This window comes from Giraffa tippelskirchi, chromosome X (genome assembly GCF_054371585.1).
Source record: "Giraffa tippelskirchi isolate mGirTip1 chromosome X, T2T-mGirTip1v1.2.pri, whole genome shotgun sequence".
Taxonomy (NCBI): Eukaryota; Metazoa; Chordata; class Mammalia; order Artiodactyla; family Giraffidae; genus Giraffa; species Giraffa tippelskirchi.
Window position 1 is genome coordinate 82,823,625 of NC_137289.1, and position 21,374 is coordinate 82,844,998.

Below are 21,374 nucleotides of genomic sequence, written 5' to 3' on the forward strand. Positions count from 1 at the left end.
CTTAAATTAGTTTCATTTTGAATTACCTGATAAAAGGTTAGATTTGGGTTCAAAGCCAGTTCTGTAACCTTTGAAAAGTTACCCAACAACCAAGTTGTTTTTTCACTTATGCAGTGAACATGGTAATACCTACATGAAAATCTTTATCAGCTGTCTAGCATAGTGTAAACACTTAATAAAATTGAGTTGCTTTATCTCTTCCTTTTCTGTTTTTCAGAGTGGATGCGTTTAATAGCTGGAGACAGAATTGATTAGGTATCAATTTCATGAAAAGAACTATGAATAGTTTTGATGTACATATCAAAAAATAGAGAAGTTACCATGTAAGTTGATTCTGATTTTTCATACCTTCCTCCTCAGGTATCTATCACCTGGAGTATTGAGTTCATTACATTCTAATGATAAGCCAAACACTGTGTTTTCAAAGATGATCTCATCTGGTTATATATCTTTTGCTTCTGGAATGATAGCTTTGCTCTTGTAAGAAAGTTAATGCTATCTCAGACCTTAATCAGCAGTTATAAAAACGCCTTTTAGCTAGTGCTTGCATTGTAGATTTTATCTAATTCCATTTTTATTGATTAGGAACATAAGCTATATACTTTATCTGGAGAGATTTGCTATAACTCCCCCAAAATTGAGTAGGGGTCCACAAACTAAATGATTGCCCTAGTAGATTGTAGATGAATTTTGTTAAAGCGCTGAATATTTAGTTACAGATACAGGAATGTGTATGTGGCTTTGTCTTTTCTCAGAAAACCTAAATTTTGTTTTTCTCCTCTTTCCTCTTTACCAAAAGAGAAAAGAGAATTTTATTTAAACTAAGTTTCAGTATTGTTTGCGATACAATATATAGGGATATAGAGTCACTCTGATTCAAATTCTAGGGGAAAATAGGTTTTGTTACAATGGGCAAAGTAAAATTACATTTCTGCTTTATCAGAGGATAGTTTGTATTTTATCCTATTTAAATCTAAATTCATTCCCTTTGAGATAAAATATACTTCATCTTGATAAAAACCTCCAAAGGTTTCTTCTTTTGAAAGATCTTAGTATGCTTTTGTTAGAAAATACAGTGACACTTGTACTTATTTTTCTGTTACAGTGAATAGAATATATTGAATTTAAATAGATGTACATTGAGTGGAATAAATTTAAGCTTTTCAAATATTTATGCATATTTCTCATCCTCAACTGCTCTTTATTTTCCCTTGATTCTGTATAAAAGTATTATACTTTTCTCTTTGAATACAGGAAACATCCATGGTTCAGTGTTTGCTTTCCAAGGTGTCCATCAGGAAATTCCTGATTCTCTAGCAAAATTTGCTTTTTAAAACAGAGGTTAGTGGGTGTTGGGAACAAGGTTAAGAGTTTTAACTGTAAAAGGAACCTACATAAAAATTAGGTGGAAAATAATTACACATACTAGAGATTTAAAAGTATCAGGAAATTCACAGTTATAAACATGTTTCACCTTTCTTCCATAGATTATTCCTGGGATATTTAACAGCTATTTTTTGCCATTAGAGTTTGAATTCCTTAAGGTCATGTCTTATGTATTTGTTTTTTATTGCAGTACTAAGTACTCAGAATAAATATATTCAGCATTTGGTAAATATTATAAAATGAAATAAGTGAATCTTATTACTCATGAATAAAAAGTGAAGTCTGACTGATTTATGTTTAAAAGTCTTTATGTCAGTTTGGGAAGAGTTTAAATGGAAGTTTTTTAGACAAGAGGTATTTGTAAAGCTAACCTGAATTACCTTTGTACTTTTAATATAACTTGTTTTGGGACTCAAAGAGAAGGTCTTGTATTTTACTAATGCCTTGTTTGTTGTAGTGCATTTTGGATTCTGTTTTCAGGAAAATAAAATTTGTTTTATAAGATGATTATTCTATGGTGTCAGTGCTAGATATTACCTGTCATCTCATGTACTTAATTTTTATATCCGTAGATTGCTGGGAGGCCTGAATGATTTTGTGAGATGATATAAAAGAGATACCGGTGTTATTTCCTGTTTCAGTAATTTTTTGTTCGCCTCCCTTTTTTTGGTAAAGTAACTTTATATCTACTACTGTGGGCAAGAATCCCTTAGAAGGAATGGAGTAGTCATCATAGTCAACAAAGGAGTCCAAAATGCAGTACTTGGATGCAGTCTCAAAAACGACAGAATGATCTCTGTTCATTTCCAAGGCAAACCATTCAATATCACAGTAATCTAAGTCTATGCCCCCGACCAGTAATGCTGAAGAAGTTGAAGTTGAATGGTTCTGTGAAGACCTACAAGATGTTCTAGAAGTAACACCCAAAAAAGATGTCCTTTTCATTATAAGGGACTGGAATGCAAAATTAGAAAGTCAAGAAATACCTGGAGTAACAGGCAAATTTGGCCTTGGAGTACAGAGTGAAGCATGGTAAAGGCTAGTAGAGCTTTGCCAAGAGAACGCGCTGATCATAGCAAACACCCTCTTCCAACAACACAAGAGCAGCCTACACATGGACATCACCAGATGGTCAATACCGAAATCATATTGATTATATTCTTTGCAGCCAAAGATGGAGAAGCTCTATATAGTCAGCAAAAATAAGACCAGGAGCTGACTGTGGCTCAGATCATGAACTGCTTATTGCCAAATTCAGACTTAAATTGAAGAAAGTAGGGAAAACCACTAGACCATTCAGGTATGACCTAAATCAAATCCCTTACGATTATGCAGTGGAAGTGAGAAATAGATTCAAGGGATTAATCTGATAGACAGAGTGCCAGAAGAACTATGGGTGGAGGTTTGTGACATTGTAACAAGGCAGTGATCAAGACCATCCCCAAGAAAAAGAAATGTAAAAAGGCAAAATGGTTGTCTGAGGAGTCCTTACAAATAGCTGTGAAAAGAAGAGAAGCAAAAAGCAAAGGAGAAAAGGAAAGATATACCCATTTGAATGCAGAGTTCCAAAGAATAGCAAGGAGAGATAAGAAAGCCTTCCTTAGTGATCAGTGCAAAGAAATAGAGGAAAACAATAGAATGGGAAAGACTAGAGATCGCTTGAAGAAAATTAGAGATACCAAGGGAACATTTCATGCAAAGATGGGCTTGATAAAGGAAAGAAATGGTATGGACATAACAGAAGCAGAAGATATTAAGAAGTGGCAAGAATACACAGAATAACTATACAAAAAAGGTCTTCACAACCCAGATAATCACCTATGGTGGGATCATCAACTTAGAGCCAGACATCCGGGAATGAGAAGTCAAGTGGGTCTTAGGAAGCATCACTATGAACAAAGCTAGTGGAGGTGATGGAATTCCAGTTGAGCTATTTCAAATCCTAAAAGATGATGCTGTGAAAATGCTGTGCTCTATATGCCAGCAAATTTGGAAAACTCAGCAGTGGCCACAGGACTGGAAAAGGTCAGTTTTCATTCCAATCCCGAAGAAGGGCAATGCCAAAGAATGTTCAAAGCCCACACAACTGCACTCATCTCATACGCTATCAAAATAATGTTCAAAATTCTGCAAGCCAGGCTTCAACAGTACGTGGACCGTGAACTTCCTGATGTTCAAGGTGGATTTAGAAAAGGCAGAGGAACCAGAGCTCAAATTGTCAACATCTGTTGGATCATCGAAAAAGCAAGAGAGTTCCAGAAAAACATCTGCTTCTGCTTTATTGACTACTCCAAAGCCTTTGACTATGTGGACCACAACAAACTGTGGAAAATTCTGAAAGAGATGGGATTACCAGATCACCTGGCCTGCTGCTGCTGCTAATAAGTTGCGTCAGTCATGTCCAACTCTGTGCGACCCCATAGATGGCAGCCCACCAGGCTCCTCCGTCCCTGGGATTCTCCAGGCAAGAATACTGGAGTGGGTTGCCATTTCTTCCTCCAGTGCATGGAAGTGAAAAGAGAAAGTGAAGTCGCTCACTCGTGTCCGACTCTTCGCGACCCCATGGGCTGCAGCCCACCAGGCTCCTCCGTCTGTGGGGTTTCCCAGGCAGGAGTACTGGAGTGAGGTACCATTGCCCTCTCCGACCTGGCCTGCCTCTTCAGAAATCTTTATGGAGGTCAGAATGCAATAGTTAGAACTGGACATGGAACAACAGACTGGTTCTAGATAGGGAAAGGACTGGTTCCAGGTAGGGAAAGGGGTATGTCAAGGCTGTATGTTGCCACCCTGCTTATTTAACTTATATGCAGAGTACATCATGAGTAGCGCTGTGCTGGATGAAGCACAAGCTGGAATCTAGATTGCCCGGAGAAATATCAATAACCTCAGATACGCAGATGACACCACCCTTATGGCAGAAAGTGAAGAAGAACTAAAGAGCCTCTTGATGAAAGTGAAAGAGGAGAGTGAAAAAGTTGGCTTAAAGCTCAACATTCAGAAAACTAAGATCATGGCATCCGGTCCCATCACTTCATGGCAGATAGATGGGGAAACAGTGGAAACAGTGGCTGACTTTATTTTTGGGGGCTCCAAAATCACTGCAGATGGTGATTGCAGCAATGAAATTAAAAGATGCTTACTCCTTGGAAGGAAAGTTATGACCCACCTAGACAGCATATTAAAAAGCAGAAACATTACTTTGTCCACAAAAGTCCATCTAGTCAAGGCTGTGGTTTTTCCAGAGTCATGTATGGATGTGAGAATTGGACTATAAAGAAAGCTGAGTGCCGAAGAATTGATGCTTTTGAACTGTGTTGTTGGAGAACACTCTTGAGAGTCCCTTGGACTGCAGGGAGATCCAACCACTCCATCCTAAAGGAAATGAGTCCTGGGTGTTTATTGGAAGGACTGATGTTGAAGCTGAAACTCCAGTACTTTGGCCACCTGATGCGAAGAGCTGACTCATTGGAAGAGACCCTGATGCTGGGAAAGATTGAGGGCAGGAGGAGAAGGAGATGACAGTGGATGAGATAGTTGGATGGCATCACCGACTCAATGGACATGGGTTTGGGTGGGCACTGGGAGTTGGTGATGGACAGGGAGGCCTGGCGTTTTGCGTTTCATGGGGTGGCAAAGAGGGACACAAATGAGCAACTGAACTGAACTGAGAAGAATATCTGAAGAATTAAGAGGGGAGATAGCATTTAACTTCCTTATTTGTGGCACAAGATTTTTACCAGACTGTGTGACACATCGATCCTTCCTGTGTCCCAATATAAAATTACTATTAAAAAATTAATTTTAAGTAGAATAATAAAATAATAAGATTCAGGTTGGATTCAAGACCAAAAATGTCTTATCATAGAGAATATAGGTTGTAAAACCGTATTGTAAAACCTTGTGCTCTGTGTGGACGTAAAGTGTGGACACTTGATTTTTTTCTTAATACTAAATGTGGAATTTTTCATTAAGCAGAGCTTCTTGAAAGGCTTGATATTCTAGTGTGAGATCCTGGGTAGAGGAAACTTGTGCTTTTTCTACCTTATTTTGAATATAGTCAATTCTTGTTCACTGCTACTTGGCCTCAAAAGCACCAAAGTAATTATCTAGCTTGACAGATACAGTTTAAAAAAGGTATAGTTGAGAGATTTATTTTAATTTGTTTCCATCCCATAGTTTTATAATCTGTACTGAACTGAAAAATTCAAGCATTAACAGATTGATTACTTTCTAATCACTGCTTTTAAAACTAAAGAAATTGAATTAATATCCTCAGATCATGTTTGTTTGTTTTTTTTTTTTGGCCTTCAGTGCAATCTGCTTTATTTGACATAAGGCATTTTGGGACAGTCACTTTTTTGAATGGTTTTCTGCCTTTTGAAGAGTCATGTAATGGTTTAATTCTTAAATCCACCTTTTCTTTAATGCCCTAACATGTCAAACTCCTCTTCCCTTCTGGTCATTTCTGAGCAGTCAGCAAGTGTTCAAAAAGATTAATGTCCAAGTAGACCAGTACCTTTGAACCCTTCTTTTGGCATACACACTTGCATGACATCGTCCATTGCAGCATAATCTGCAATTGGTTCATCAGCCTTTAACAAAATCACAGATTCAGGAATGACGCCTAGGGTTCCGAGGGTGGCACAGTCATCACTTAAAATCTTTCCATCAATTGACAGGTTTTAATTTGTTTCCATCCCATAGTTTTATAATCTGTACTGAACCGAAAAATTCAAGCATTAACAGATTGATTACTTTCTAATCACTGCTTTTAAAACTAAAGAAATTGAATTAATATCCTCAGATCATGTTAAAACTTCTTGTGAGTCAGTTTTTTTCGTAGTTCTTGTTCAGGGTAAAAATTACATGAAAGGTCTAAATGCTAGTGCAGTTGCTGTCAGAAGATCTCTTAACAACTCAGTGTCCAAGTCACTTTTTAAAAAATAACAAATTTATTGATATAAATCACATTCCACAGTCCTTCATTTAAAGAGTACAATTTGGTGGTTTTAGTGTACTATCAGATCTGTATAGCCATCACTACAATATTCATCACTTCGACAGAAATCCTCTTCCAATTAGTGGTCACTCCTCATTTTCCCTTATATCCCTAACCCAGATTTTTTCAACCACTATTTTACTTTCTATCACTATGGATTTGTGTATTTTGAACATTTCCTATGAAAGGAACCATATAGGATGTGATCTTTCATGACTGGCTTCATTCATTTAGCATATTTTCAAGGTATATCCATATTGTAGCATGACTCAGAACTTTATTCATTAATATTGCTGAAAAATATTCATTTATTTAGTGGATATTTGGTTTCTGTTTTTTGGTTATTATGAATCATGCTGCTGTGAACATTTGCATATAAATTTTTGTATGTTTAACTTTCTGAGGAGCTCTCAAAACTTTTTCAATTTTGTATTATTTCACAAATAGTAAAGTACTTACCTGTTTTATGTTCACATCAGCAGTGTATGAGGGTTCCAATGTTTCCACATCTTCACTAATAACCTCCTATTGACCATCTTTTAAATGATGCCCATTCTTGTGGGTGTGAACTAGTATCTTGTGTTTATTTTTACTGTGGTAAAATATAGATATTATGATATTTATCATTTTAACCATTTGTAAATTTGCAATTCAGTGGTATTAAATACGTTGACAATATGTAACAGCCACCACCATCTACCCAGAACACCATCATTCCCAACAAAACACTCTATACCCATCTTGATACTCTCTTTAATAAATGGTGCTGTGTCCATTGAATATCCACATGTGAAAGAAAGAAGGTTGAACTGTTACCTTACACCATATACAACTAAAAATGAATCAAATTCCTAAATTTCAGAGCTAAAACTGTAAAACTCTTAGAAAACGTAAGGGCCTTGAATTTGTCTGTTCCGTCGTGTTCAGTCGCTCAGTCCTGTCCAATTCTTTGCGACCCCGTGAACCGCAGCACGCCAGGCCTCCCTGTCTATCAAGAACTCCCAGAGTCCACCCAAACCCATGTCCATTGAGTCGGTGATGCCATCCAACCGTCTCATCCTCTGTCGTCCCCTTCTCCTCATGCTCTCAATCTTTCCCAGCATCACGGTCTCTTCCAATGAATCAGTTCTTCGCATCAGGTGGCCAAAGTATTGGAGTTTCAGCTTCAACATCAGTCCTTCCAATGAACACCCAGGACTGATCTCCTTTAGGATGGACTGGTTGGATCTCCTTGCAGTCCAAGGGACTCTCAAGAGTCTTCTCCAACACCACAGTTCAAAAGCATCAATTCTTCAGCACTCAGCTTTCTTTATAGTCGAACTCTCATATCCATACATGACCACTGGAAAAACCATAGCCTTGACTAGACGGACTTTTGTGGACAAAGTAATGTCTCTGCTTTTTAATATGCTGTCTAGGTGGGTCATAACTTTCCTTCCAAGGAGTAAGCGTCTTTTAATTTCATGGCTGCAGTGATTTTAGAGCCCCAAAAATAAAGTCAGCCATTTTTTCCACTGTTTCTCCATCTATTTGCCATGAAGTGATGGGACCAGATGCTGTGATCTTAGTTTTCTGAATGTTGAGCTTTAAGCCAACTTTTTTATTCTCCTCTTTCACTTTCATCAAGAGGCTCTTCAGTTCTTCTTCGCTTTCTACCATGAAGCTGGTGTCATCTGCATATCTGAGGTTATTGATATTTTCCCGGCAGTCTTGATTCCCACTTGTGCTTTCTCCAGCCCAGCGTTTCTCATGATGTACTCTGCATATAAGTTAAATAAGCAAGGTGACAATATACAGCCTTGATGTACTCCTTTTCCTATTTGGAACCAGTCTGTTGTTCCATGTCCAGTTCTAACTGTTGCTTCTTGACCTGCATACGGGTTTCTCCAGAGTCAGATCAGGTGGTCTGGTATTCCCATCTCCTTCAGAATTTTCCACAGTTTATTGTGATCCACATAGTCAAAGGCTTTGGCATAGTCAATAAAGTGGAGATAGATGTTTTTCTGAAACTCCCTTGCTTTTTTGATGGTCCAACGGATGTTGGCAATTTGATTTCTGGTCCTCTGCCTTTGCTAAATCCGGCTTGAACATCAGGAAGTTCACGGTCCATGTACTGTTAAAGCCTGACTTGGAGAATTTTGAGCATTACTTTGATAGCGTGTGAGATGAGTGCAGTTGTGTGGTTTTTGAACATTCTTTGGCATTGCCTTTCTTTGGGATTGAAATGAAAACTGACCTTTTCCAGTCCTGTGGCCACTGCTTAGTTTTCCAAATTTGCTGGCATATAGAGTGCAGCATTTTCACAGCATCATCTTTTAAGATTTGAAATAGCTCAACTGGAATTCCATCACCTCCACTAGCTTTGTTTGCAGCTAAGGCCCACTTGACTTCTCTTTCCAGGATGTCTGGCTCTAGATGAATGTCAGTGATCACACCATCGTGATTATCTGGGTCATGAGGATCTTTTTTGTACAGTTCTTCTATGTATTCTTGCCACCTCTTCTAAATATCTTCTGTTTTTGTTGCTGCTGCTGCTAAGTCGCTTCAGTCATGTCTGACTCTGTTGGACCCCATAGACGGCAGCCCACCAGGCTCTGCCATCCCTGGGATTCTCCAGGCAAGAATACTGGAGTGGGTTGCCATTTCCTTCTCCAGTACATGAAAGGGAAAAGTGAAAGTGAAGTCACTCAGTTGTGTCCGACTCTTCGCGACCCCATGGGCTGCAGCCTACCAGGCTCCTCTGTCCACGGGATTTCCCAGGCAAGAGTACTGTAGTAGGGTGCCATTGCCTTCTCCGCTTCTGTTAGGTCCATACCATTTCTGTCCTTTATTGACCCCATCTTTGCATGAAATGTTCCCTTGGTATCTCTAATTTTCCTGAAGAGATACCTAGTCTTTCTGATTCTATTGTTTTCCTCTATTTCTTTGCATTGATCGCTGAGGAAGGCTTTCTTATCTCTCCTTGCTATTCTTTGGATCTCTGCATTCAAATGAGTATATCTTTCCTTTTCTCCTTTGCTTTTGGCTTCCCTTCTTTCACAGCTATTTGTAAGGCCTCCTCAGACAGCCATTTTGCTTTCTTACATTTCTTTTTCTTGGGGATGGTCTTGATTCCTGTCGCCTGTACAGTATGAGGAATCTCTGTCCATAGTTCATTAGGCACTCTGTCTATCAGATCTAGTCCCTTAAATCTATTTCTCACTTCCACTGTATAGTCATAAGGGATTTGATTTAGGTCATACTTGAATGGTCTAATAGTTTTCCCCACTTTCTTCAATTTAAGTCTGAATTTCGCAGTAAGGAGTTGATGATCTGAGCCACAGGCAGCTCCCTGTGTTGTTTTTGCTGACTCTATAGAGCTTGTCCGTGGTTTCTAAATAAGATGCAAAAAACTGAGGCAACAAAAGAAAAATAGATAACGTGGACCTCATTAAAATAAGTTTGCATGTTAAATCACAGTCTCCAAAATGAGAAGACAACCCACAGAAAAAATGTTTGGAAATCATTTATCTGACAATGATTTAATTTCCAGAATAGGTAAAGAAATTTTACATCTCAGCAGCAAAAACACAACTCAAATAGAAAGTGTACCAAGGACTTGTATAGACATCCATTTACTTTTTTAAAATATGCGATAAAATACACCTAACATAAACCCTTTTAAAGTTTACATTTCAGTAGTGTTATGTACATTTTTGCCACTTTTAGATTGTTGTGCAGCCAATCTCCAGAACTTTTTCATTTTGCAAAACTGAACCTCTATACCCTATAAAGAGTAACTTTTTCCCTTGGCTTCCCTTTATTTATAGTCAATGTCTTTAAAGTGGTATCTTTAAATATATATAAAGACAACATATATATGGGTCTTGGTTTAGTCAACTCTGACATCTGAGTATATCCACCTCATGTTCTTGACATTCTCTGACTCTTAGTTGCTGAATTAAGATCATTCACATTTAACGTGAATTTTGATATAGTTGGTTTAATACCTGCCATTTTTATAACTTTGTTCATTGTACTTGTTTTCTTTTTTATCTTCGTTTTTAGCCTTTGGTTTTAATTGAACATTTATATGATTTCATTTTCTTTCCTCTTATAAATTATACTTCTTTATATGTTTTTACTGATTGCCTTATAGTTTGCAATATACATTTATAACTAGTCTAAGTCCATTTTTAAATAACACTATACCACTTCATGAGAAGGGCATGGCAACCTACTCCAGTATTCTTGTGTAGAGAATCTAATGGACGGAGGAGCCTGGCGGGCTACAGTTCATAGGGTCACAAAGAGTCGGATATGACTAAAGTGACGTAGCACACATGCATACCCCTTCAAAAGTAGTATAGATATCTTATAACAATATTCCCAATTCCTCTTCATATCCATAAGTTATAATCACCCAATGCATTTTTTGGTATTACTAGTTTAGACAGTTGACTATTAGGTCAGTTAAGGAGAAGAAACATGAAAGATGTTGTTTTATCTTCACTTATTTCTTCTCTAATGCTCTTCCTTTCTTTTTGTAGGTGTGTGTTTCTGACCTGTATAATTTTCTTTGTCTCTGGAGAACTTCTTTCAACATTTCTTGCAGGGAAAAGCTACTGTCAACAAATGCCTTCTGTTTTTTTTTTTTTTTGAGAAAGTGTATTTTTCTTTTACTTTTGAAGAATCATTTTACTGGATACATTATTCTAGCTTGGTGAGGTTATTATTCCCAAACACTTGAAGTATTTCATTCTACTTTCTTCCTGCTTGCATGGTTTCGGAGAACACGTAAGATCAAATTCTTATCCTTGATCTTCTATAGATAATTTTTTTTTCCTGGCTTTTTAAAAAATTTTTCTCTTTGGCTTTGTTTTTCTGCTATTTGCCTATGAGAAAACTAGATGTAGATATTTAGTGTTTACACTGCTTGATATCCTTCTTCTCTGGTATCTGTCATTAATTTTGGAAGCTTTTCCACCATTCTTTTATTTCAAACATTTCTTCTGCTATTTTCATTCTTCTCTTCTGTATTTCAATTACGTTTATGTTACAACTTTTGTAATTGTCCTACAGTTATTAGTTTTTCTGTTCCCTTTTATTATTTTTTCTCTTTGCATTTCAGTTCAAAAGGTTTATATTGACATATTATCCTCACTGATTCTTTCCTCTTCAGTCTCATTGATTCTTTCATTAGCTTTGTCCATCAAAGGCATTCTTTCTTTTATAGCGTGTTGGATTTTGTAGCATTTTCTTTTATTTATTTGAGTTTTCATCTCTGCTTACATTACACATCTATTCTTGCAAGCTGCTCACTTTATCCCTTAAGAATCCTTATTGTCTTAGTTATAGTTATTTAAAATTTACCTATCTGATAATTCCAAAACTCTGTGTCTTCTCTGAGTCTGGTTCTAATGCTTTCTTTGTGTCTTTGCTGCTTGTGTCTTTAGATTGTGTTTTTTTCTTGCCTTTTAGTAGGACTTGTAATTTTTTGAAAGTTGTATGTAATAAGAAATGAGGTAGTCAGGCTTTTAGTGAGAGCTTTTATGTTAACATGGCAAGGAATGGGGCTGTGTTTAAAGTTTGCTGTAGCTGTTTGTGCCAGAGCCTTTATTTCTTCTAGTTTCCGTGTTTTAGTTTTTTTTTTATTCCCTTTTGTCTTTGGGTATTCTTAAGAATTCCTTCTTAAACAGAATTTGTATCTTATTGCTTTTCCATTTGTAATTCTATTTTATTATATTGGATCCCAGGAATTGGAGAGGGAAAGTGATCTTATGAATCACGTTTTTTTTTTTTTTTTTTAATAGGCCCTTGTCCCTGGGCTGTGACCTTCAGAAATGTTTCTTAGCCTTTCCCCTCCCTGCTTAGGTGAGGTAGGAAAGCTAGAGGAGGCTGAGGTTGTCTAATTGCTCTTCCTCCAGGTAGAGAATGCTATGTTGTAGTTTACCTTGAGAGCATGACTTTGTTAAAAAGAGAATGTTCTGGGTGTATTTTAATATGGTTACTTTCCCCTCCTTCTACTTAAGGTGCAATAGGATTTTTTCCCCTCAGATCTTTCTCATGAAAACCTGAAAACCTTTTGGGACTCCTGTAGGTAAAACCCAGGAAAGTGTGCCTCCCATTCCAACTGGGAACCCAGGATTTTTTTTTAACTCTCAGGCTAATCCTTTTTGGCCTCCAGTAATTCATCAGTTACTGTTGAAGTGTTCTCACTTCATATAAAATGTGATTTTCTGTATCTGCCTGTTTTCCATTTTTTTTTTCTTTTTTGTTGATTTGTTCTGTGTCCTTGGGCTTCCCTGGTGGCTCAGCAGTAGAGAATCTGCCTGCCAATGCACAAGACACAGATTTAATCCTCGAGTTGGGAAGATCTTCTGGGAAAGGAAATGGCAACCCACTCCAGTATTCTTGCTGGAAAATTCCATGGACAGAGGAGCCTGGTGGGCCACAGTCCATGTGGTTGCAAAAGAGACACAACTTAGCAACTAAACAACAGCAACCTGTGACCTCAGTTTTCTAATGGATCTAAGAAAACTTATTGATTTTCAATTTATCTTTTTTCTTGTTGTGAGCATAGTAGTGAGACTTCTAAGCTGCTTCCTTTTTGTAGCTCACTGGTTCTTTTCTGTTTGTTTTTGGCTTTTTAAAATAAATGAACCCATGTGAAATAATGTAACTGTCTGTGGCTTTTCCGGATGCTCTCCTTTGTTTGGAATGCTTGTGTAACATCTTTCAGGGCTTGGTCTTTGTGAAAATCAGGTTCCAATTTCAGTTGGAAGTTCTAGAAATTGAGTTCAAAATGATTTGTTTTTCTTACTGTTAGCACCTTATGTTTAATTGCTGCTGCATCCAAATAAGGATAGTATGGTAAGCTCAGGAGATTAATCATGCATAGTAAAACTAGAGAACTTAGGTAATTTAATGTATGCATGGTGTTTTTATTAAAAATTAAATGAAAAGTTAATGAATATATGCAAAATAATAAAACAATGAACAAAGATGAAAAATTTTGGAAAAGTATGCTATAGTAATTGAAGGTATCAATACTTTTGTGGACATCTTAGTTTATCCTTAGTCCTTTGAAATATTCTGAGTTTTGTGAATTATCTAGTAGCATAACTACTTTTCCTATTCATTAAATTAATTAGTCACTATGCCTTCACTTCTCTTAAGGAATGCAGTATAGGGTGGGCTTTGATTAGAGATAGAATTCCTGATTTTCCATTACAAGTGCAAATTATTTAACTCCCTTACTGCATTTATCACATAAGTGTCTTTTTTTTTTTTGTATCAGAGAGACTTTTTTACAAATGTTAAAAGCAATGACCTGGAGAGAGTCCTGTCTGTAGAATCATCAGTTAACAGGATGATTATCCTTTGGGGCCATAGGCATGGTGCTAACCTCCACTTTTCTTTGGTTTGTTTTGCTTTATGGGGTTTGAAGATGGTGTAGTTTGCATTCACTGTATACTGATCCGATAGGAAGAGACAGAACTTTGAAGATCTGGAAGCATCAAGGAATGGTCTGTAGGACAAGTTGACCCATTCTTCTCTATTGGACGAATATTTTGGCTCCTAGTTTGTTACTCTCATGGTGTCCAAATCCACTAGCATTTACTGATGTCAGTGTATCTGGATGGCTCCTCTAGGTTCTGGTCATTCATGTCAGTAGGAACAATCTGTAGGCCAATGTTCCCTCTGCAAAAGGTTTTGGTAACTGGCCTCTGAACTCTGATGGAATGAACTGAAGCTGCCAGTTATGGGGCAGAAGGAAGCTGCTGGGAAATCTATACCATTTTTTTCCTATACAGACATTAACAGGTTGGCCTTCTGGGACACTGTGGTTGGTTGGGTCTGTGGCAGTTTAGTAAAATTCTGGATACAAATCAAGGGGCCCATGATACCCTCTGAACAGTGCCACAGAGCAGGGAGAAGTTAAGATTCTAAACAGGAAGAGTGTTCCTAACACCAACCAATTTAATGTCAAACAGTATCATGCTCCAGGCATTATTGCTGAACCACAAAGTGGTAACATTTCGGAAGTGCAAAAAGTGCCACAGCACCATAGAGACATATAAATGGATATACAGGGAAAAGAACTCTTCTTTATCAGGCTGGATGAAGAAAATTGTAAATGAAATATACATTGGAACTAAGTCTTAAGTTGCATAGTCGTGTCTGACATTGCAACCCCATGGACTCTAGCTCGCCAGGCTCCTCTGTCCATGGGATTTTTCAGGCAAGAATACTAGAGTGGATTGCCATGTCCTTCTCCAGGAGATCTTCCCAACCCAGGGATTGAACCCATGTCATCTGTGTCTCCTGTATTATAGGTGGATTCTTTACTGTCTAATCCACCAGGTAAGCCAGTGTTGGTGGCCTAAATTCTGATCATGCAATCTCTGCAGTAGGTATTCTATAAAAAAAGTCAGTGAACAAAGACTACACTAAAATTCAGAAATTCATTAATTAAATAAAAAGACCAGGATTCTGTACCATAAAGATCAGGTCCATGAAGAGTAAAGACATTATACAAAACAGTGTTGAGTGGTGCAGTCACCAACACTCTGTAATAGTAGCTGTCAGTGACTACCACAGTCACCAGAAAGAGCATTAGGGCAACCAGCAACCAATGAAAGAAACTCTTCCAACCTGTTTCATGACCAGCAAATCAGAGGCAACAGGTAAACCAAGAGCTACACTGAATGGCCAGCCTAAGATAGCCCCAGCTGCTAATCCAATTATATTAATGGAAGTTTGTCCATATACCAGCCAGTCATAACTATCAAGGTAGTGTACAAACAGAAACTTCTAGGAAGGAATGCTGATAATGAGCAAAACATGTCAGTGCTGAGAACCGAGAAGGCTAACATTTGACGCACATGCATCCCAAACTTATTACACACAGCGTTGTAAAAGTAAAGTTCACATATATAGCTCACAGAAGCTAGTAGACATTATAAAATGTAAAATACAAGAATCTTGAAGTGAAATCACTCAGTTATGTCCGACTCTTTGTAACCCCATGGACTGTAGCCTACCAGGTTCCTCTGTCCATGGGATTTTCCAGGCAAGAGTACGGGAGTGGGTTTCCATTTCCTTCTTCAATAAGAATCTTAAGCTGGGGAATATTCCCAAGCCTGAAAACCCTTCCCATAGATGAGGTAGTGTGTTGGTTCCCAGTAGTTGAGTGTTTCATCACAGTCAGAGATGTTGCTCTGGAGAGCAGCACATAACCTTGCTGAGAGCAGATACTTGAAAGCAGTAGATCCTTCTGGTACCCAGACTTGTCCTGCTTTATTCCCATATGACCTGCACTCTAGGGTTTCTTCACTAGCAAAGGGAGACCTGAGCTGGGGCATCTGTTTAAGTCTGGTGAAGATCCAACATCCATCCACTCACCCTGGTAGTGCAGAAGGAGCAGGGTGAAGAGGCTGTGGGCCCTCCTGGCTGGAAGACTGGTCCAGGCACAGCCCCTTACTGTACAGGCATAAGCACCTTTCTGAACCTTGGTTCCCTGTAATAAAACTTTCATGAAGTTTAAATCAGGCCAGTGTGTATAAAATGGATGTTAAAATTTGTCATGGTTATGTAAGGAAACCCGAGACAGTGTGGGCTAAGAAAAATTCCACCATTTATCCTAACGTTTGATTTTCCAGTGATTGGTATTCATTGTCATAGTAGCAACCTGTTTGGACCTTTATCACGTTTGAGAGTAAAATCAAGGCATACAAAGTTTATAGAAAATTAGGCTTTATTTTATATGTTTACATAGGTAATGCTTGCCAGCTGTTGAAAGGACTTCTTATAATTTTACTTGAATAAGGACATAAGTTAGTACACATACTTGAATGAATAGTAAACTTGTAGTAAATGAAGTGTGGAAAATCTGTTGGATTAGTGAAAAGTCAACTGTGAATTACTATTTAATTTAAAACCTATAAGTACTCCATGTACTTTGGAGTAATGCAATGAATTTATTTTATCACAAAAATGTAGAGGAAAAAGTATCACTTACAATCTTATCATACAGGTAACATTGATGTTTTTAGTGTACTTTTTTGCAGTATTTTTATTTATTTTGAAACATAGTTGTGATTATAGTTCATATTCAGTTTTTTTTTTGTTAAACATTGTAGCATGAAGTATTTTTTATATTGTAATTGAACTTTTTGGAATTTTAATGGCTGGTATGATATTGTATGACTTAGGCATGACTGTTTAGCCATTAATATACATTTAAGTATTCATAGTTTTTTTGACTCTTGTAAATAGCTCATAGATCAATGTCTTGTGATTAAAGTTATTTCTTTAGAATTATTTTATTTGTGTAGATAAAAAAAGAGGCAGAATTATTCAAGAGAATATCAAAGACTTATTGCTAAGTTGTTTTCTAAATCCTTGTATTACTGTTGGCCATATATGATAGTGTATATTTCATAGCATCTTATTCTACAATGAATAGTCATTTTTCCATTGAATATTTGATGGATTAAAAAGAGGTATTGCATTTAACACTTTTAAAAAATTTTATTTATTTATATTAATTTTTGGCTGTGCTAGGTCCTTGTTGCTGCTTGGGCTTTTCTCTAGTTGTGGTCAGTGCTCAGGTTTCTCATTGCTTTGGCTTCTCTTGTTGTGGAGTACGGGCTCTAGAGCACAGGCTTAATAGTTGTGGCACAGAGATGTAGCTGCTCTGGGGCATGTGGCATCTTCCCAGATTAGGGATCCAACCTGTGTCTCCTACATTGGCAGGCAGGCTCTTCACCACTGAGCCACCAGGGAAGCCCTATTTAACACTTTTTATAGCATCTAGTAAGTTGTACTGTCATGTTTATTTTTTTATGCATTTTGCTTACTTTTAAAGGAAAATGTTCACAATTTTTTCAAGTTTCTATAAGGGAAATGGAGCAAAGTACTGTCTTTTGCATTGCTTTATTTATTTATTTTTTGTTAGCTGTAAAAATACCTTTATCTACTAACCAAAGGAATGTTCCTGTTTTTTTCTTATTGAAGTATAGTTGATTTATGGCTTCCCTGGTGACTCAGTGGTAAAGAATCCACCTGCCAATGCAGGAGATGTGGGTTCAATTCCTGGGTTGGGAAGGTCCCCTGGAGAAGGAAATGGCAATATACTCCAGTATTCTTGCCTGGGAAATTCCATGGACAGAGGAGCCTGGCTGGCTACAGTCCATGGGGTCACAAAAGTTGGACACAACTTAGTGACTAAACAACAACAACATATTTGATTTATAATGTTGTGCCAGTCTCTGCTGTACAACAAAGTGACTCAGTTATACTCATATGTACATGTTTTAAAAAAGGTAATTAATTTGGCTGCTTGAGGTCTTAGTTGCAGCACGTGGGATCTTTGTTGCGTCATGCAGGATATTTCCTTGTGGCATGTGGAATCTTAGCTGTGGAACACGGAGTCAGTGGTTGTAACCTGTGGCCTCCGGCGTGTGCAGGCTTCAGTAGTTGTGGCACATGCATTCTCTAGTAGTGGCTCATGGGCTCTGTAGCACGTGGGCTTAGTAGTTTTGGTGTGTGGGCTTAGTTGCTCCCTGGCATGTGGGATCTTAGTTCCCTGACCAGGGATTCAACCTGTGTCCCCTGCATTGCAAGGTGAATTCTTAGCACTGCACCATCAGGGAGTCCATATATATGTTTTGAAAATATTCTTTTCCATTATGGTTAGTATCAGGAGATTGGATATAGTTCTTTCTGCTAAACAGTAGAATCTTGTTGTTTATCCATTCTAAATGTAATAGTTTGCATCTACCAACCACAAGTTCCCAGTGAATCCTTCTCACTCCCCCCACCCCAGCCTTGGCAACCGGAAGTCTGATCGCTGTGTCTATAAGTCTGTTTCTGTTTTGTGGATAGGTTCATTTGTGCCATATTTTATTATTATTTTTTTAAATTGGTTTATCTATTTTTTAACTTTACAATATTGTATTTGTTTTTGCCATACATTGACATGAATCTACCACGGGTGTACATGTGTTCCCCTTCCAGAACCCCCCTCCCACCTCTGTTCCCATCCCATCCCTCTGGGTCATCCCGGTGCACCAGCCCCAAGTACCCTGTATCATGCGTCGAACCTGGACTGGCAATTCGTTTCACGTATGATAATTTACATGCTTCAATGCCATTCTCCCATATCATCCCACCCTCGCCCTCTCCCATAGAGTCCATAATGCTGTTCTATTTATCTGTGTCTCTTTTGATGTCTCGCATACAGGGTTATCTTTACCGATTTACTAAATACCATATATATGTGTTAGTATACTGTATTGGTGTTTTTCTTTCTGGCTTATTTCACTCTGTATAATAGGCTCCAGTTTCATCCACCTCATTAGAACTGATTCAAATGTATTCTTTTTAATGACTGAGTAATATTCCATTGTGTATGTGTACCACAGCTTCCTTATTCATTTGTCTACTGATGGGCATCTAGGCTGCTTCCATGTCCTGGCTATTATAAACAGTGCTGCAATGAACATTGGGGTACACGTGTCTCTTTCAATTCTGGTTTCTTCGGTGTGTATGCCCAGCTCTGGAGCTGTTACGAATAGTGTGAGGTCAGTTCATTTTCAGATAGTTTCTTGGTCCAGCTTATACTTCTCAAGGTCTCTAAGCCCCTTCCTATGTAGTCGGTGGTAATTACAGGGTTTTAAGCTGTTGCATCTGTCACTTCCAAAGTGATTCCCTTTGTTTCTTTTAGCTGCTTCTGTTTGCTGGTCTCTTCAGTGTCTAATTTCCGCCCTGGCACAAGGGGGGGCGGTGGTGGTCACTTTTTTTTTTTAGTCTCACTTGTTCAGTCGTGCTGTGGGGAGGGAGGAACACTGCCAACAAATCTCACTGGCGTGTGCTCACAATGTTGCGGCCACACTGGGTTTGCCTCACTCACGACGTGTGTGCTTTCCCAGTCTACACTGCTCAGGCTCTAGGTTGCACTGCTGGGAACTGTCTGAAGCGGCCCCTGTGGTTGCCTGTACTTCCCAGGTCTAAGCTGCTCAGGTTCTCGTTCCCGGGTACTTCACAAAGGCGCAGACTTGGTTGAGTCTGGGTTTTGTGCCCTTCCCAGGTCTGAGCAGCTCCAGTGACCAGGTTTTTGGCTAGTATGGTCGGGGGCTGCGCCTTTTTCCCTTCCCCCATCCCAGCTGCTTGGTTTTCTGGGTGTACAATGGGCACAGTTTCCCAGGTGTGCCGTGCTCTCCCCTGGGGAGCTGATTTCTGGCTGTGACCCTCTCGGCAACTGTCGACCCTCCAGAGTCCCAAGAAGTCCTGGTTAGCAGTGAGGTCTGTTTGCAGTTTGGTATAGGATGCCTCTGGGGCCGCGATACCGCCCTTCTGGCTCTGGCTGCCCTTGCCTGCCTATCTACTCCAGGGGATGGGCTGGTCTGCAGCCAGCTTGCTCTGCTCAGTCCTTTGTTCTGTGAGCGGGCCTGGCGGTGTCTTAGGTTAAGGCGGGAAAGCTGTCCCAAGGTCTGGGTTGCTGTCTCAATCTAGTTCCCTCAGATTGCCCTTGGGGCATTCAGGCCCAGTCCTTACCCAAAGCAATGCAGCCCGCCCCTCCCTGCCCAGCCCCCGCTTGCTAGTTGGGGATGCACGCGCGTTTGGGCTGTGCGCCCGCTGGGATTTGCTGTTAGGTATGTAGACCGCAGGTTTTAATTATTTATTTATTTTTCCTCCCGGTTATTTTGCCCTCCAAGGCTCGCCACAGACCCACCAGAGAGAGTGTTTCCTGATGTTTGGAAACTTCTCTCTTTTTTAGGACTCCCTTCCTGGGACGGGTCTCCGTCCCTACTCCTTTGTCTCTCTTTTTATCTTTTATATTTTGTCCTACCTCCTTTCGAAGACTATGAGCTGCCTTTCTGTGTGTCTGATGTCCTCTGCCAGCATTCAGAAGTTGTTTTGTGGAATTTGCTCGGCATCTAAATGTTCTTTCGGTGAATTTGTGGGAGAGAAAATCATCTCCCCATCCTATTCCTCTGCCATCTTAGGACCGCCCCCTGTGCCATATTTTAGATCCCTTATATAAATGATATAATAAGGTATTGTCTTTCTCTTTCTGACTTCACTTTGTAAGATAATCTCTACTTGCATCCATGTTGCTGCAAAAGGCATTAGCTTGTTCTTTTTTATGGCTAAGTATAGTGTTCTGTTGTATATATATATATATACCGTGTCTTCTTTATTCATTCATGGGTCAGTGGACCTTTAGGTTGTTTCCATGTTTTGACTATTGTAAATAGTGGTGCTATGAACATAGGGGTGCATGTATCTCTTTGAATTATAGTTTTGTCTGGGTATATGCTCAGGAGTCGGATTGGTAGATCATATGGTGATTTTAATTTTAATCTTCTGAGGAACTTCCATATTGTTTTCCATAGTGGTTGCACCATCTTACATTCCCACCAACAATGTAGAGGAGTTCCCTTTTCTCCACACACTCTCTAGCATTTATTGTTTGTAGACGTTTAATGATGGCCATTCTGACTGGTGTGAGGTGATACCTCATTTTAGTTTTGATTTGCATTTCTCTAATAATTAGTGATGTTGAACATCTTTTCATGTGCTGTTTGACCATCTGTATGTCTTCTTTGGAGGATGGCTATTAAGGGTTTCTGCCCATTTTTTAATTGGTAGTTTTTTTGTTGTTGTTGAGTTGTATGTGCTGTTTGTATATTTTGGAGGTTAAGCCCTTGTTGGTTGTATCAGCTGCAAATATTTTCTCCCATTCCATAGTTTTTGTTTTTATTTTTTAAGAACAGTTTCCTTTGCTGTGCAAAAGCTGGTAGGTTTGACTAGGTCCCATTTGTTTATTTATTTTTTCTATTGTCTTGGTAGGCTTATATTTAAGTCTTTAGGCTATTTTGAATTTATTTTTTTGCATGGTGTGAGTGTGTGTTCTAAATTCATTGAAATACATACAGCTATCCAACTTTCCCGGCAACACTTGGTGAAGAGATTTTTTTCCCATTTTATATTCTTGACT

General features: G+C 38.6%; 1 protein-coding gene and 1 pseudogene across 16 annotated transcripts in view; one reads left to right on the top strand and one right to left on the bottom strand.

The window, feature by feature from the left end:
- The window catches only part of ATRX (ATRX chromatin remodeler), a 280,028-nt gene that overhangs the window by 27,930 nt on the left and 230,724 nt on the right, over positions 1-21,374 (top strand). For 9 of the 16 annotated variants that reach the window (XM_081563568.1, XM_081563581.1, XM_081563575.1 and 6 more), the window contains exon 3: positions 218-323. The exons of the other annotated variants lie outside the window; for them this stretch is intronic. In XM_081563568.1, coding sequence (XP_081419694.1) covers positions 292-323 — 32 coding nt within the window. In that variant the 5' untranslated portion in view covers positions 218-291. The remainder of the gene's footprint in view (positions 1-217; positions 324-21,374) is intronic. 16 annotated transcript variants of the gene reach the window in all.
- On the bottom strand, positions 5,565-15,243 carry LOC145536479 (alpha-1,2-mannosyltransferase ALG9-like; annotated as a pseudogene).